Genomic DNA, 18,018 nt, shown 5'->3' with positions numbered 1-18,018 from the left:
GCTGGGGAGAAGCAAAGTGGAAGCAGCAGTTAAGCCAAGTAACATAAATGGCTCTCACCTCTCCTGAGTCCTGCCCAAACTCAGCAGCATGAGAGTCATTAAATTGCATCCAAACACAATGCTCTGATTAAAGCCAGTCTCCAGCAGGAAGATTTATCATCTCAATTACCAGCAGTGGACACAGCAGTCAAGGCCTCATCATTTTACATGAGCAAAGAGGAAAACAGGAAGAGAATCACTAATATTAGCCCAAGGAAGGTAAACAGCTTGCGAGAGAGATGAAGATTTATCTGTGGAAACGCTTGGCCTGGTCCCAGGCCAGATTAGCTGAACAGCCCCCATGCTTCCTGCTGGCTGCCACGCTGCGAGGCCAAACACTCTGCTGGTCCCTGGCTGGCCCAGGCAGCTCCTGCTGGGGGTGCCTGGCTGCGGGGGCAGAGCTGCCCTTGCTCCTCAGAGCAGCACTGGGAAGCCCAGACAGCTCATGGGCACAGCTGGGCACCTTCTGCAGCTTTTCTTACTGCTCTCAGGGGCAAACACACTCTGATACCTGCAGGTGGGAAATAACCTGGACACGGTCTCTGCTGCAGCAGCAGCAGCGGGCACCAGACAGGGCTGTCCAGGGTGGGGGCACAGCTCCTGTACGGAGCTGCTCGAGCCCCGCAGGCTGCCTGTGGGAACAAGTGTTGCCAGTGGGGCTGGCCAGTGGCACAGCCAGTGGGGCTGGCTGTCCTTCAGCCTGCAGTGGTCAAACCCTGCCCGGGACAGCCCCGACAGCAGACCAGCAGGGCAGCTCAAGGAGGCCACAGGGATGCAATATCTTGTTGCAACGCACTCCAATCCATGTGACTGGTGCCATGGGAATCAAGTGGGTCCTGGCACCATGGGAATACAGTGGGTACAGTTTCCCACCAGCCCCAAGGAGCTGAGGCACCAGGCACAATCCTGGGCAGCAGGACTCCCACTGGGTATGTTCCATTCCTCCTGCCAAGTTTACATCTCACTGAGGAAAGAGAATATATTACCACTTGCCTCTGATGCAGTTGGTGACGTCTGGCCCTGTGGCATCCAGCTGCACCCCACATGCCCATGGTGAGCACCACAGAGCCCTGCCAGCACCCCTGGCCCCAGATCCCTGTGTGCCAGGAACTGCACTGCTGGATGTGCAGCTGCCAGCGTGGAGGCTCCCAGCTGCCCTGCATTCCCCACACCCATGGCTGATCCCACTGTGCCAGACACAGCTGCTGCATGGCCTCGTTCCCAAAGCCCTCCATCACTCAGAAGGCTGTACCTTTACAACTGCCCTTTCCGCCAGAGGATTCAGACATAAATTGTACTTTAAATTCAATATCAGTCATTAATATTTCATGATTACAAAACGTTAAGGATAATGTCACTGGGAAGAATGTCTGGGCAGCTAAAACGGATGAGTCAGAGCTCACCATGGGAGAAGTCAGAGCACTGAAGAGTCTCCATGGCTTTTGAAGCGATGCAGCCTGACAGGCTTCCCTGCCAGAGGGGAGCTGCAGCATTTACTGACTTGCTCTGAAATCCTAGCCACAGCGTGTAAATATTGTCCTTCTGATTCTTGTCACCTCACGTTTCCTCTGGATGCTGAGTTGTGCTGCAATGCTGCCATCCCCTGCTCCCGGCAGAGCCTCCCCATGGAGCCCCCAGTACAGGTCACAGCTGGGCAATGGACTGCCCTCCCTGGGACGTGACCAGGCAGGGCTCACAACAGTGCCACAGTCAGAGAGTGCAGGGGTCACTCCCATCATCCAGCACAGAGCATTGGCACAGAGAGGGACTGGGATGTACCACAAAGCCACAGATATTCCTTCTGGGCAGTGGGGGTCTGGCCAGGGCCACTGACCCTTCCTCTCCCAGGGCTACAGGGCCTGTGCCTTGCCTGGCCAGAGTGGGTGGCAGGATGTGACCTCTGGGATCCAAGTCAGGCCTCGACCTGGCTCCTTGAACATGAACAGCAGCTTCAACACTCAAGAAGGAGCAAAGAAATACTCAGAGCAAAGCCTGGAGAAGGCTCCTGCCCACAGACAGACAGGCCTTGGCACATGTCAGCAGGGATAAGGAGGTGCTCTGCAGCCACAGCAGCTCCCTGGTACCCACTGCTGGGCAGAGGCAGAGCACAGCAGGGTCCAGGCTACCCTGGTGACTTGCACATCCAAAATATGGAAAACTTTGGAGAATATGGCAATGCCTTTCTGTTTCCCAGCATGGTGGCTGGGACATTCTGCTCCCACAGCCCCTTCCCACTGCTACAGCCCCAGGACCTCCCACCCATCCCTTCTGTGCCAAACCTGCACCACCCCAAGCGCACAGGAGGCATCCAGAGCTACACACCCAGTGTAGCTGAGTTCATAACCAGTCTGTGAACCCCAAACAGTGAGAGCTCTGGCAGAAGCAAGTGCTGACAGTCCTGCAGTGCCACAGGGCTCCAGCTGAGGGGACATCCACCATGGCACAGGACTGATCCGGGGGGAGGCAGGTGATGTGAGCGCAGCCCCCCGGGAGCCCCCAGTGTTGCTCAGCAGGTGTGAGTGCAGGCAGCAAGCTGTGCAGGGATGACTGGCAGAGATGGCGCAGAGATAACGCAAATTTGATTAGTGTTCATCAAATATACTATTCGACCATGCTCCCTTATTAATGCTCGACTCAGGAAGAGTATTTTTAGGTTGTCTAGGGAGATGTCAGACTCAGTGCTGCTGCATTTATTTTTCTTTTTTACTTCAGTGTTGATTAACACTTCTGTCTTGGCCACCCCTGCAATGACAGCACCCACATTCCTCCTCCTGCCCCACAGACCCTGCTCCACACAGCATTCCTCCATCTCACCTGCTTCCATGGCCAGGACAGTGATGTTGTGCCACCCTGCTGTCTCCCTGTCCAGGACCTTCCCTGTCACAATAGCACCTGTTTTGGCATCGATGTCGAAGATCCTCTCGGTGTCCGTGCTGCGGTCGATGGCGTACCTGTGACCAGGCAAAGGGGAAACCATAAGCAGCTGGAGGTGCCAAGCCCACCCTCACCACCAGCCCCAGGAGTACTGGAATCTAACACCACAGGCCCTGTGTCACTGCTCTCCTTGTCCTGCGTTACAGTATGGTACAGGAAGACCACGTTTCTACCGGGCTGCAAGCCCAGAGCCTTCAACTAAGATGAAAGTGTGGCTTTTGGTGCATAAAATGGAACTGTGCACAGACTTTAGACAAGGGGAAAAACCTGTTCTGATGGGAACCTTATGCTCTGGATAGACAGAGCAATACAAAAACTGTGGGCTGTAACTTCACCTGTGACTCTGGGAAGCTTCAGCGCTGTAGGTTCAGGAAAAGCATGAACCAAACTGAAGGTGGGCACCCCTGCTCGAGGAGCCCATCTCACCTGCCACCCTCTCTGCTGCTCCTGCCACTGCATCCTCCCACGTGAGACACCCAGAGGGCAGGACACAGTAGGCTGTAAGCCACATCTGCAGCTACAGTGCCACAAAGCACAGGGTCTGAACTGACCATGTGCAACTGGTGCAGCAATCCTGGCAGCAGAGCAGTGGGCAGCATCCCCCCATCAACACAGCACATCACACCAGTAGCCCCAAGATTTGCCCTATTTCGAGCTTCCTGTCCCACAAGGAACAGGCTGATGAGCTCCTCCAGCTCTGGCTGTGTCCAGCTGCTCAGCAGAGACCCATCACAGGCAGCTCTCACTCTGCTCATTCTGCTGCTTCAGTGCTGCCCCAAACAGCCCCTCCTGATGGTGGAACCCACGTACTCCCTGGGTCACCTCCAGACAGCACAATTCCCACTTCACCCCAAGGGCAACCCCACAGCTCACGAGGAGTCAGACACCAAGTTTGGCCCTGAGCCTTCACCAGGACACCACAAATCCATGCATGTCCCAGTGGTATGTCCTGCATTTCCAACCATTACACATGGAATGGAGCAAGCCAGCAGTAAATCAGGGCACAACGAGATGTGAGCTCCTGAAGGAAAGGGCTGGAAGGGAGGTCTGATCCAGCTGAGGCCGTTGAGCACAGCCATAGCACAAATAACACAAACCACCACTGCAATCAGAATTAGAAATCCAGAAGGCCTGCAAATCACAAACAATACAGCATAATGTTATTGTGTACAGCATCTTTCACACACACTGAATCCCAGAGTGCTTCACAGAATTAAATAATACAAGACAGCAAAGAGTACAAAGGATAAATTACCAAAAGCAGGACTGTGAATAAATTAAAGCCTTCAGTCACATGTCCAACCACGAAGGAAGATAAATGTAGGGACAAAGCAAACTGGAAAGCTGGCAAAGTAGGACTGAGGCCACATTGGACAGGAGCAGAGCACGACAGGCTCCAGGCTAGCAGCAGGTTCAGGACAGGGGAAGTGCTCCATGTGCTGCAGAGCAGTTTTCCAGCTGTGGGTCCATCACCCACATGGCTCACAGCCAAGGAACACCAGCTCACCTTCTTCATGACCAGAGATGGCCCTGTGCTGTTCTGCCCCATGCCCTGAGATGGGACCAGCTGCAGATGGGAGTGCCTCTGGCAGAGCCCCATCCATCCACACTGCTCCAGCTCTGATGGAGGCACACAAAAAGGCATTCCTACAGTTTAACATATTATACAGTAGCAGATTATATTTCTTAGCTCTCTCCCTTTCAGACAGATGGGGAGATGAGAGTAAATACAACAGCACTTGCTTGTAGCCAAATAAAAACATTCAAAATTCACTATCTAAATTCATTTGCACCCAGCCACCATCTAGTACTTATGTAGCAGAATTCCTCCTACCCCCTTGCATCTAGAGGTGATGGACATCTCACACAAAGCCAGGTACAAGCTCATGTATCTCAAAAGCAGCTACTAGGGACTGCCTGCATTTTCTGCCCCAACTCCCAGCTGGCAGCAGAGCTTTTACAGATGCACAGCCAACTCCAAAAGGGACAGTGACACTGTCTTGGCATGTACTGCAGCCTCTCATCCACTCTGTTCACTCACTGCAAAGGTAAAGGAGAGGTATGACCACTCTGAATTGTACAAATCAGTCCTATGTTCTGCTGGAAAGAGGAACAGAAACTGGGATGACAACACCTAATACCTTTCCAATAGCATAACTAATTCTACATAACTGTTTCCATTGTTCTCCCACATCCCCTGACCCTGAATATGTACTGCCTTCCACTCCACTTTTTCATGCTGTTAAGTTCAAGATGGTACTTCACCCTGCCCATGGCTTCCCTGCCTCTCAGATAAGCACATGCCTGTTTTGATCACACTTCTCTCATTGCTGCATAAACAGAGACATCTGCAAAAAAAAAAAAAAAAAATCTACACAGAAAAACCCAGTTACTGATGGGAGACACCGCCAAGCCTGGACACACCTGACAGAGCTGCCTGCCTGGCCAGAGGGCCGGATGATGGCAGGGAGTGTTCAGGGTAATGCCACTGGGAACCTGTTCTTATGCTTCTCATAGCTTTGCTGCTGAGGTTGTCTTCTGTCCCTTGTGAATGGTCTGTTAAGGACATGCTGCCTGTACCCCATGGCCAGCCACAAACCAAACCATAACTCTGATCTCTTTGCCACCACTGCTACAGAGAAATGTCACCTTCTCAGTACTGCCCCAGGGAAGGAGACAGAGCTCAGCAAACTGCCACGGCAGGACTGACTCTGCTGCCACTCACTGTGACTGTGGAGGTGGCCAGTCCAGGTGAGTCTGCAGCTCTCTGCAGGTGCCAAAGGCCATGGATGCTCTGGAGTGCTTGGCTGCTGTGGGAGCTGGGGACTGGGACGATGGCACAGGGGTGTCCATCCACCCCTGAAAGCCACAGCCATAACCTGATTAGAGCTACAGATCTCACAAGAGACCTTACCTTCCAACAGCTTCCATCTCATCCCATGCTGGAGTGAGCAGTGCTTTGCTGTGCTCACTCACATCACTTTGTGCAATACAACCTTCACCACCAGCCTCTCCACCTCTACTCCAGCTTCATATTCACCCATCCCACCGAAGTCAAACAGTGCTTCTCACCCGGGAAGAGGCAGCATTTAATCCCTCCTCCTTCAGGTACTCAGAGACAGGACCTGTGCTCGTCTCTCCTGAAGCTGGCTGCTGCTCGTACCTGGAGCTGCAATGCCCAGCTCTGATTGGGATGCGGACCTTGTACTCCATTTCCCTCTCTTCCTGCTGGCACTGCCTGTTGGTTTGGATGTAACAAGTGACTGTTTAATTTCGACAGCTTTCTCGGTGCTCATCTTTCCCATGAATGCGTTTCTCAAGCAGTTTGTTTCACTTCTCCCCTGAACACAAGAAGAAGCACATTTTATGCTATGTGTTTTGTTAATAGGGAGCTTTTCAAACACTGTATGAAAAGCTTTTTGTTGTGTTTGTTTTTTCCTCCTCTCCCTTTTGTATTGAAGCAGGTTGTAGTTCTTGCTGTGCTGTTGGAGTCTATAAAATGCCCATGTCCAACACGTGTCTCCAGATTTTGTGAACGCCAAACAAGAATATCTCTGAGAACCTTAAATCCCAAGCAACATCTTCCCAGTGCTGATAAAGCCTGGAATGCACACAATCAGAGCACAGGCTCCCACTGCAGAGAGAGAAACAAAAGGCTCCCATACAAACAGCCTCACACACACAGACAGTCTATCACTGTATTACTTCATACAATGGCTCAGCTGAGAAAAACTGCACTACGCCCAGAAAACACACAGCTAAAGCCAAAAAAGCCAACTGGAAACTAATTTTTTTTTTTTTCTGAAAAGAAACAGTTCCAACCTTTGACAGGCAAAAAAACCAAGGATGGAATCAAATAAAAAGAACCAGACCTTTAGGAGGGCAATTCCCCCACTGGTACCACAGAAGGTTTTGTGCCCCACAGACGGTTCATACAGCTGCTTGGCCATGCTGAGCTCCACACGGCTCCCTGCTCATGGTGTCACTGGGAGGGTGTCCTCCTCTGAGAGATGGGGTGATCTCCAGGTGCCTCCTCACACCCAGGGCAAGCAGTTGCCAGGCAATGTGCAGCTGGAGTGAGGCAGTGAGGAGGTGCCTCAGGGACACCCCTTCAATCCACACATCTTTGTAACAGGTCACTGCGACCCAGTCCAGCTTGTGGGAAGGGATTTGTTGTCAAACGAAGTCGCTGCATCCGGTGGGACATGTAGATCACCAGGAGGGCAGGGGAACATCAGGCTGGAATATGCCTCTAGCAGTTGCTTTGGGCAGCAGCAGGAGTCGCACAGCCTTGTTCGTGCTGGCCTGGGGCTGAAAACAAAAAGCCAAGGGCACCTCCCTTCCCATTTGGCTAAAAATACCTCCTAAACCTCGTTACTGGCAGCCTGGTGTCAGCAGGACCTGGAAACCCTGACAGAGCTGATTTCTGCTCTGCTGTCTCTGGCAATCCTTGTTCTTTCCTGCCTCAAGGGGAGGGTGCATCTCGACATGACAGAAGTGGTGGCTGTCCCCTATTGACAGGCAGAACCAACACACAGACCCGAGGCCGGGAGAGCAGCCCCTGCAGAAGCACAGCCGTGCCTCTGCTCCCACCGCTGGCAGATGAGGAGCGGGAAGTTAAAGGGATCTACTGAACTGCAGCAACTTCAAAGGGCTCATACCAACTTCAAGGCGACGAGGATCAAATGCTGGTCATGCCGTCAGGACCAGGTGCTCTCTAATGTATCAGAGGTGAAGTACAAGTGCTGGCTTCTTGTGACTGTACTTCCGAGCATCACACTTGAAATGAGAGGTGACTTACTGCCTCTCCTGCTGACGGGTTAGTGTCACATCCTGGTGCTGCAGGGTGCTGGCATTAATGTCTGTGCACTGCTTTGAAGCTGTTAACAGCTGCCTACGCAGCAAAGTATTTTATTAAATTACCTGGCTAGCCAGAGGACAGGGAAGCAGGAGAGATCCAACTGTACCTTCCTCTTGCATTGGTGCTGCATCAGCACGACCAATATCAACCTGCAGCTCCACTTGGTACATGTTAAATGCCTGTGAAGGCTCACCCTGCTGCACTGCCACTGCTCATGACAGCAGGGACTGCCAGCACCAGGGAATGAAGGGATGGACCAAATCCCACAGGGCAGCATGGGGGACACAGGATGAGCTACCTGCCTGGGGATAGCTGCAGGCAGGACACGTATTTGAATGCATCAACCCTGACAAGGGAAAACACATGGCAATTCCCAAGCTGCAGCAGATGCCTGGGAGTCCTGTTGGCTGGGTCCTTGTGTCTGAGCACGAGGCATTGCCTTGCCAGCACTGAGCTCACTGTAGGAGAGACTCCCAAAGTGAAGTTTGGGCTCTCACCATCTCATTCCTGCCCAGTACGTGAATCGGCTTCTCTCTGTCCAAATCTCTTCTGTACAGCATTAAGAGCCTCCCTCTACTGCTTTCTTTTGGTCTGTCTACAAACAATGCAGCAAGCTCTACAGGGAAGCAGCACAAAGAACAAGAAAAAACAAGAATAAGAATAGTTCTGTCCCCAAGGTCCCTTTTCTACAATTACAGATCAGAATATAAAATCTGTGTTCTGCAGCACTGCTAGAAACAGTCAAGTGAAAAAGCACATACACGTGCACACACACAGGTATGTGGACACACCACTCTCCTGAAGGGTGTGTGCTGACAGACACGTGCTCAGGGGCAACAAAGAAAGAAATCAGACACATAGCCTGACTGGAGAGGGGCTGGAGAGCCACAGGATGAGGTGAGCAGAGGTATGTTGAGAACACATTCAGGACTCAGCACCCACTAGTGCAAGTGGTGCAGCACTCACATACACAGTTCCTGGCACACCAAGGCTGATTTCATTCACATTCCCCACAAAGTCAACTTTGAGCATCCAACTTTGTGACACAGTAGTCTCTGCTAGCTGCCAGGCATCTGTAGATGGCAGCTTTCCATGTGTAAATGCATTTCTGAGCTTTCTAATCATCATAGTCCTTGTTTGCATAAGGATCAGGAGATCCTCCTCACCGTACCATGAAACAACCCATGGCTGCTCAGCACTGAGCTCAGTGCCCCAGACAGGCACTGGGGACATCACTGAATGCAACTAAGTGCTGTAACTGAGCCCTCTCTGGCCCGTCCCCCTCCACCCCACATCCCCATCCCTGTCCTTCCCAGTCTGCTGCTGCGGGGCTGACTCCCTGCAGAGCTCTCAGTCACAGCCAGCGCTGCTCCCTGGAAGTGAGCGGCTCCACGGGCGCCTGCAGCCCCGCCGGCACCTGGCACCAGAACACACATTTCAAGGAAATTTTCTACACGTTGAGGATGTTTTCTGAACACCAGATTTCCAACCCAACTGCTTGTGACTCAGGCCAGTTGGCAAGGCCAGAAGGCTGCTTTGTGCCTTAGGTAATAACAATTTAACAAGGTAACAATCTCTTTAGCCACAAATTAAATGGAAATGGGAAATGTCCTGTGCAGATAAGCTGTTGCCTGGATTACATCCCCTGCCCAAATATAAACTCCTCTGATCTTTGGTCCTATGCACACATGCACGCACACACAGCTGGGCTGCGGCTCTGCACCTCCCAAGCCTCACCACATTTATCACCCTTCACCACTGTCCTCCTGCCACTCCTGGTGTCAGGTACCACTGCAGATACCTTGCTGTCAGCAGCAAGGACACACAGGTACCTTCCCTGACACTCCCTTGAACTCACAAAGCCATCACCTGTCAGTGACATATCTGCTGCCTGAGAGACCGCTGTGCTTGCTTGTGCACGGCTGCCACTCACCTGCCAGCTGCCTGTCCCACGAGACACGCACACACTGGGCCACACATGCAGCACTTGCCACTTTTACCTGCACTCTCCCACCTCCTCTGCCCCACCCATGGCCACAAGCCCTCCCAGGCCACGTGTCCCTTGCAGGCGACCCCATGCCCACTGCTGGAAGGGGGCTGATGTGAGGTTCGGACGGCGCTTTACCGGACAGGGTGGTTCGCTGTGTCCGGGTCCAGGGCAGTGACCACCCCCACGACAGACCCAACATGTGCATCCTCCTGGACCTCCATCAGGTTGGAGGGGGGCCGGAACTCGGGGGGCTCATCGACGTCCAGCACTGAGACCCGCACGATGGTCTGGTCCCGGAAGGTGCCCAGGTCCACAAACCGCGGGTCCACGAACTTGTTGAGGGCCTCCACCACGACAGTGTGCACTTTTTTTGACTCGTAGTCAAGAGGCTGGGACAAGGGAAGAGGGTAAGCCACAGCCAGCCAAAGCAGTCCCTTTGCTGCCCCTTCCTTCACCAGAGACATCGAGGCAGCACTAAAGCCACTAAAGCCACCTCCTCCCAGGCAGTACCTTTGTAGAAGCCTGGGGGCTTCTGCTTTGCCCTTCTGCCAGCAGCACCCATACCAAGGGGCCAGGAGGAAGCAGAAGCCTGCAGCCCACTCCACTCAGGGCCCCCAACAGGGTGCCCAGGCTGTGAGCAGCCAGGATTCACTGGGAAGACAGCACAGTGTGTGCTGCACATGAGCGAGTTTTCATCATAAATCACCCTGCTCTTATTTCTACAGGCGAGGCAAGCTGCATACAGTGGCCTTGAAGAACAATCATTCTTCCCTGCCTGCACCAAGTATTTGCTTGATTGTTTTTGCCACCAAAAGCAGATACAGTTAAAGTGCTGCTGGTCAGGTACAGAAATTAGGTGGGCATTTTTCTCCTCTAACAGGTGCTATCAATAACAGCTGGAAGCATTCCTCTCTGTAGTCCTATGCATGGTGTCTCCTCTGCACAGCTCACTGCTTCACTGCCACCCTCAAGCCACCCTGGGGGCCAGCAGGCACTTTCTGCTGCCCCTTTTCACCCTTTCCTCCTAGACACAGCCCTGTGTTTTGCCACATAGGCAGAGCAGAAACAGATCTCTTCCCGCATCAGCAGGCACAAAAATGCAACAGCTACTGCTAGAGCAGCACTCAGGATCTTCTTCAACTCAGATTCAACAGCAGCAGTCCCCAAAGGAAAGGGTCCTCCTAGGGACCTGTGCCCTCCCTACTCAATCAACACTTCTCACCTTCTGTACTGTGATGACAGCCTCTTGGGTATTGCTGTCCGTGGTGACTTTGAACATCTCCACCCCTTCCTCATCCTTCACTTGATATGTCATGTCCGTGTTCTCCCCGACGTCAGAGTCCTCTGCCTTCACCCTCCCGATGGCAGTGCCCACGGGGGCCGTTTCGACGATGCTGAACTGATACATCTCTGGAGGAGAAATGGGTACCAAGGTCACTGCTTCTGCCTTTGAACTGCCCCCACCCTTCACACACTTCCCTGGGGCACCTTTGGGCTGTGGGGATTGCTCAAACCCCACCGTGTCTACAGTCCAGAATGCCCCAACAGGAGAAGTAAATATACCAGCCAAAAACAAGGGCTGAGGGAAGATAATTGGGAAGCACTGACATTCCAGGTGCTGTGTGAAGTAAGGGCTGATTTCTCTGCATGGACACTGCCCTGCAATCAGTGCTCTCTGATTCCTTGCAAAGATTCCTTTGCAATTTCTGATTTCTAGGAGATGCAGCCCAGGAGCTGAGCCTCCTCCAGCTGCAGCCCCTTCCCTGGCCTGCCAGCCTTGAGCTGCCAGGCCACAGTTGGAGTGCACTGCAGAGCCCTCTCAGCCCACTCCTCACAGCAGGATGACCCTGCACCTTGTCTGGGGAGGGTGCCAGATCAGACACCAGCACCAGCCACAGGCCATTAGCAGCAAGTTGGAAAATAGCTGTGCTGTGACAAGGCTGCTGCCACTGAGCAGCGTCACTGTCCTTGCACTGGAGCAAGGGTGTGACAAGCTCTCACACAGCAACCAGGAGGGGCCAGGCCAGCAGCCAAGTTCTGGCCCCAGCTCCCAGGGGACAGCACATGGTGGACCTTGCTGGCTTCCAGCTTCTTGGAAGGGCTCAGGAAAGGGCTGGCCCTGCTCTCCTACCACACATGCCATCCTTGCTTCCAGGACCTGCACTGGAGCAGGGATCTGGCATCCACTGTGCTGCCAGGCTGGGACACATTCAGACCCAGGCCAGGAGCTATGTGTGCCATGGACCTTTGGTATTGTCACCCTGCCAGCAGTTGGAATGGCCAGGCTGGCTCAGCCTGCAGGTTCCATCCCACCACCCACAGGAACCAGGACATGCTGCAGTGCCCACCCCCACGGCCAGCAGGACTTACTCTGAGGGAAGCGTGGTGGGTTGTCATTGACATCAGTGACCACGATGGTGACTGTGGTGGATCCAGACAGGCCACCCAGCTGTCCTGCCATGTCTGTTGCACGGATCACCACCTCATAGCGGTCCTGTGTCTCACGGTCCAGGTCTGCCACGGCGGTCCTGATCACACCTGGAAACCAGCAGGACAGCTGAGCACAGAGCACAGGCAGGCTGAGGCTGGAAGGGGTCACTGGAGATTACTTTGGACAAGATCCAGACATAAAGAGGATCTGCTGGATCTCCCTCTTCACACGGGGCAGATGCTCCAGTATTTCACCAGCCTTCACAGCCCTTCCCTGGACTCACTCTGGTATGCCCACAGAATCATATCTGGTGTCAGGTGTGACACTTGCATCTCACCAGTGCACAGAAGAAGGGACTGTCACCTCCCTCGACTGCTGGGGACACTCTCCCCAACCACAGGCCTGGTGCTGCCAGCCACTTCTGCTTCAGGAACACACTGCGGGCTCAAACGGTGTCTGCTGAACCCCTTTGCAAGAGTTCACGTGAGCAAAAGCCAGCTAAGGGGAGAGAAGGGCACTGGGGAGAAGAACAAGCCCAGGAGGTTGTCAGCCAGCCAGAAACATCCCAAAAATCCTCCTGAAGCCCAGGAATGGCCACAGGCCCAAACGGCTCCCAGCAAGTCTCCGCATGAAGCGTGAAAGAGTCCCAGCTGCTGCTTTTCCTGTGGGCTACTTGCAGCTCCCATCGGGTTAAACCCTGGCACTGAGGAGGCTTGTGCTTTTCTCCAGGGTGACCAGGAGGTGGGTGAAAGATCTGTGCAGGTCAGAGGGTTGGTGGGGACAGGAGTCATAGGAAGAGAGGGCTCATCCTCACCCCCATCCAAATGCGGGGGCTGTGCTGGGGCCAGCCTCAAGGTCTGCTCTGTAAAAACCCAGGCTGAGTCACAAAATCCCTCTGGCACAGATCTGCAACAGCCCACTGATCCTGATGTGCTGAGCAGGAGCCAGGCTTGCTGCAGCACCCCTTACAGAACAGGGGTGCCCCTGCCAAGGCTCCATCTACAAGGTGGCGTGGCCTGGGCACCTCTGGGGTGCACATGTGTGATTTGGAGAATGGGGGGGCAGGCAGCACATTTCTCAAAGTCTGTCTGCACAAATCCCCTTATTTTCAAGTGTCCTTCTAAGTTAAGGAGACCAGAGATGACAAAACACATGCTCTGTGACAGAGAATGCACTGGAGCTTAACAAAATTAATGGTACGGTAGTACTTTTTACAAAAGTAACTCTTTTAAAAACAGTGTTTATAGGTCTCCAGTATTCATCTGGGATTGGGGAAATGACCAGGACTAAAATATAAAGGAATGTAAAACAAGAAACAAAGAGCAGTAAAAGCGTGAAAACTCTGTGCATGGCAGAAATTACCAAACACCCATGACTGTTTCATTTAAATGGAAAAAAAAATTGAGGATGAAAAACAAAAGAAAGAAAGGACTCTGGCCTGACCTGGCACCAGGCTCAGGAAGGAAGGAGTGCCAAGATGGATACAAGGTCATTAGCACCACATTCCACTCCCACTGTACCAGCAGCACCCCACAACAGACAGGAATCAGCTTTAAATCCCCTCCAGCTCAGTTTTTTAACATTCCCACAGATTTAGACGCTGGTTTATGTTTTTGTAAATCCTCTCTCTTCCAGGGTTTTCTGTTTAACTATCAGCTTTGCCTCCTCCTACTGTGAACTGCAAATTCATCTCTGCTTTGTTTCACCAGTAATCCTGCCCAGTGCTAGGGACAAACGGGAGGAGGCTGCTGGAATGGGTCCCCAGTGAGGGCTCTGATCCAGAGGGAACAGGGAGCTCCTCTCTTGCAGAGCAAAGGGTAGAGAATCATCCAGTGGTCTGAGCACCTTGCAATCCATTTGCTGATGTGTAGCACATTGAGCAGTGCTAGAGCATCAAAGGTCCAAGTCACCAAGAGCACAGCAGAGGGGGAGCTGAGCTCTAGCAGGCTGCAAAGAGCCAAGATATGGCTACAGGGATGGACCCCAAGGTTTCTTTACTTCACAGCCAGCAGGTTTCCAGTTTCCCCATTCAAGTGCCCGGTGTGGCCTTGGGCACCTCCAGACAAGGGCTCACACCATGGAGTCACTGATGCTGTGGCCCAAAGGCAGCCAGAAATGCCACTGAGATGCGAGGATGAAATTCCTCCCCCTCGCCATTTACATGACGTTACAGGTGCAGCAGGAGCTGGCAAAACTGTTCAGGAGACATTTATCACTCCTTCCTTTCTGAAACAAGCAATTATTCCAATGATTAGCATTGTTAGGATTTATTATAAAGACATAAGCACCAGTTCAGGTCATTGCCATTCTCCAGCTCTCATGGACAGGCACAATTATCACCCAGCCTCCCTCGTTCCTCTGTCACTTCAGGTTCTGTAATCACCTGGACTCTCCTGCCTTCAGCCCCATGGATAAGGGAGCAGGTGATTATCCTGTGATGGGGCCCAGGATGCTCTGACCCCCTCATCACCCTGGCTGTGCTCAGAGGAAGCCACTGAGCAAGGAGTCCCACTCCACCTCGCACAGAGAGGCAGAGCAGACGCAGGAAGGGAAGGCAAGAACGTGTCTCTGGGCATCCATCCCAACAAGGATGGCACTCTCCCACCTGGGTAGCAGGGCCAGCCCTGCACAAACAGCCAGGGCTCAGGGGCCAGCCCCAGCTGCTCGTGCTGACAGGCCTCTCCTGCCACTCCACTGTGAATACAAAACCGTTATTTCTGGGCAAGCGCTATCTCATTGAAATTTAGGCAATTCTGTTAATTAACGGGGTCTGAAGCATTTTATAATGAAAATTATTCATGTCAGCACAATAGTGATGAATTGGGATGAGAGAGAAAAAGCTCATGCATTCACCAAGGCTGTAATGACTTAACTGAGCTGCTCGTAATGATATAGCTCATAATACGCCATGCAAGATGGGAGGAAAGTGCTCAGGCACTTCCCAGAACACCTCCAAGGTCACTCGTCCCAACAGGGATCAAGTCCAGGCTGTTTGGCACATGCAGAGTAGGGTAAATGTCCCCAGCCAGCTCCTGTTCTTCCAGCAGCACAGGGCAGACAAAATCTCTGCCTGCGGCAGGGTGGAGACTGATCAGAAACTCCCTCTCATGGGGTTGTGTGTCTAGTCCATCCTGGAAAGGTGGGGATCTGCTGCAGACAAACTGCCAGACCTCCAGGAGCCCATCAGGATTGTCACTGGGATGCTATTCCCAAATTGCACAGGCCACACCAGGCCACTAGCCCAAGAGTCAGGCTGGCTTTGTCTTCTAGGCCGAGGTACCACTCACCATTTGCTAACGGCTGTGGCAAATCAGGGTCTCATGTGGCACTAAGGGCACTGCCTCAAACACCCACCAGCAGCAAACCCACATGGTCCCATCTTCCAGAGCCAAGATAGTCTCTGCTCCCAAAACCTGACTCCCAGGGACTCTGCAAAGAAGCTGCAAGGGATGGAGACAGACCTTCCTCAAGGCTGTACAGGGAGCACAGAAAAGTCATTGCTATCATCTCCCAAGATTCACCTTCTTTCCAGCTGGAAAAACTGACAAACTTTGTCTTTCCCAGACACTGCTAACAAAGCAAGAACAACCTCGAGCTCAGACTTGTCTCCCCCATTCTTGTCAGTATCTGTTATAGCTGAATAATGTGGACACATGGTGGCATACCCTCTGGTACAAGGCACATGTGGCTTTCCAGCATGATCCAGATTAATCAGTATAATTACCAGGCAAGGGGACACTTAGAGCATCACATAAATACCACTGAATCTGCTCCAACAGCAGACTCTCTTTGGGTGATAAAAACAAAGCAGGACAAAGCACTCAGCAGGTAACTGCCTTCCAGGAATCCCATCACTATGGACTTTGCTCTGCTCTCAGGTACTTCTAGGCCAGATGTCCACATCCTCAGAGACTGCCTGGACAAGGCACCTTCCAGCTGAGGGCAGGAGGAGCAATAAGCCAGAAAGTCATGGAGTAACAAACAGGGACCTAAGGAGGTTCCTGATCCATCTACAGCTCAAAGTAGGCAGTCTTCAAAGGCAGATGAGATTACCCTGGGCCATAAAGAGTCAAGTTTTTAGTATCTCCAGGGGTGGAAGTGCCACCATCATGGTGACAAGCCTTGTCTTCCTGCCATTTGGGTCTTTTTACTGTGCATGCCTGAGAAGAATCTGGGTCTGTCTCCTCCATCCCTCTCCTATTTAGCTGGATAAAACAGATTAATTTCTGCCAGCAGCCTGGTCAGTTAGATCAAACCCATCTCTGCTTCAGGCCAGGAATGGCAAGGCACCTGCCAAACTGACTGCAGATTCCTCACCTGTGCCCTCACCTGCCTGCAGGGACACAGACATACCAATATATCTGCCAAGACACGAGTCCTGCGGGAAGCACATATCCTGGAGGAGGACAGCCCTTGCAGAAGAGGTCTTGGCTCCAAGAACCAGCACTTCAGTCACCCTCCAGCCCCCCATCCTGTCCTTCAGCTCAGCACAATTTGAGAGGCAGAAGCTAAAGGTGCTCTGAGTGAAGTATGAGGCACAAAGGGTCAGGAGGTTCACGGAGCACTTAACAAGAGCTTGTTCCAGGCTGCAATCAGCCTTGCCCATGCCAGTGAAGAGCCAGCACACTCACACTTCCTTTGTCCCTTCTTTTAGCAGCTAAGTCCCTCATCACTTAACATTAATTCCCTCAGCACATTAGTAGATACACTCGAATTTCCTCAAGATGACCAAACATACAATTTGGTCCCAAATCAGCTGAACTTCCTGCACCAGCCTCGGAAAAGGGCTGTTAAATGCTCAATCTCGCTGACAAGAGGAATCCCCTTAAACAGATGTGGCTTCTCTACAGACTCTTGTGCCTTACATTCAGACTCCCTTGTGCCAGTGCACAGCTCTGGTGGATAAGGGACAGGGATGGGGCACAGACCTGCACAACCTCTGGGCACACATGTACTGATACATCTGTGTTTCCAGGCACCAAGGAGCATTTTTAACAAACTGGCAAGAGCAGCAGAGAAACTTGTTCTGCCTCCCACCACCACATCACACAGATCAACAGCTCATCAGCCCAGCTCGGTGTGCAGCAGGCTCCCAGACACAGCTCCTTTCCCAGTCCAGCCTTACTGCCCCAGGACCAGGGCAGGTCTGTCTCCAAACACAGCAAGGCTGGCAGATAGGGATGAAACAACTAAGGACTGCACACAAATAACCATCAGCCCCATCCCAGCAGGCCAGTATCTCCATTCTCCCTGGCATAAAAAGCTCCAAGCCCTTATGGCTCAGTCTTTAAATCAGGACACAGACTCTAGAACTCAGGAGCTGGTTTAAGTCATCACAAATGCCAGACTGCATTTCAAATACCTTCTGAGTTCTGCCTTTTCCCTGCATTCAGCAGAGTGACAGATTCGAAGAACAACCTTGTCCTTACGGTAAAAAGCCAGGCTCCCATGCACAGCCCCAAACTGACAAGCTGGCTTTTAAGGAAGCAAACATAATGAAACCTATGGTGTTACATGCTGTGGTTGTTCTATAGCACTCAATATCCCTACAAAGGGATGAACAAGACTGCTGGAAACAGAGGCATCAGGTTGTGGAGTGCTGAGCAGTTTCAGGTGCCCGCCCAAGGAAAGCTGTGTGCAAGGGATCACAGGCAGCAGTGAGTCTCCAGCCACACTGCCCAGGGATAAGAAAGGGCACTGCAAAGGACATGGGAACAGACACAAGCAGGCAGGCACAGCAGCCTGCCAAAAGAGAGATTTGCC

The 18,018-nt window shown here is 52.5% G+C and overlaps 1 protein-coding gene across 3 annotated transcripts in view; it reads right to left on the bottom strand.

Moving 5' to 3' along the window:
• The window catches only part of CDH22 (cadherin 22), a 77,221-nt gene that overhangs the window by 16,326 nt on the left and 42,877 nt on the right, over positions 1–18,018 (bottom strand). For all 3 annotated transcript variants that reach the window (XM_068207640.1, XM_068207642.1, XM_068207641.1), the window contains exons 5-8: positions 12,195–12,362; positions 11,047–11,234; positions 9,960–10,213; positions 2,854–2,990 (exon numbers count right to left, since the gene is read on the bottom strand). In XM_068207640.1, the coding sequence (XP_068063741.1) occupies positions 2,854–2,990; positions 9,960–10,213; positions 11,047–11,234; positions 12,195–12,362 (747 nt within the window). The remainder of the gene's footprint in view (positions 1–2,853; positions 2,991–9,959; positions 10,214–11,046; positions 11,235–12,194; positions 12,363–18,018) is intronic.

Source organism: Anomalospiza imberbis, chromosome 17 (genome assembly GCF_031753505.1).
Source record: "Anomalospiza imberbis isolate Cuckoo-Finch-1a 21T00152 chromosome 17, ASM3175350v1, whole genome shotgun sequence".
NCBI lineage: Eukaryota > Metazoa > Chordata > Aves > Passeriformes > Viduidae > Anomalospiza > Anomalospiza imberbis.
This window is presented reverse-complemented; position numbering and strand designations above follow the sequence as displayed.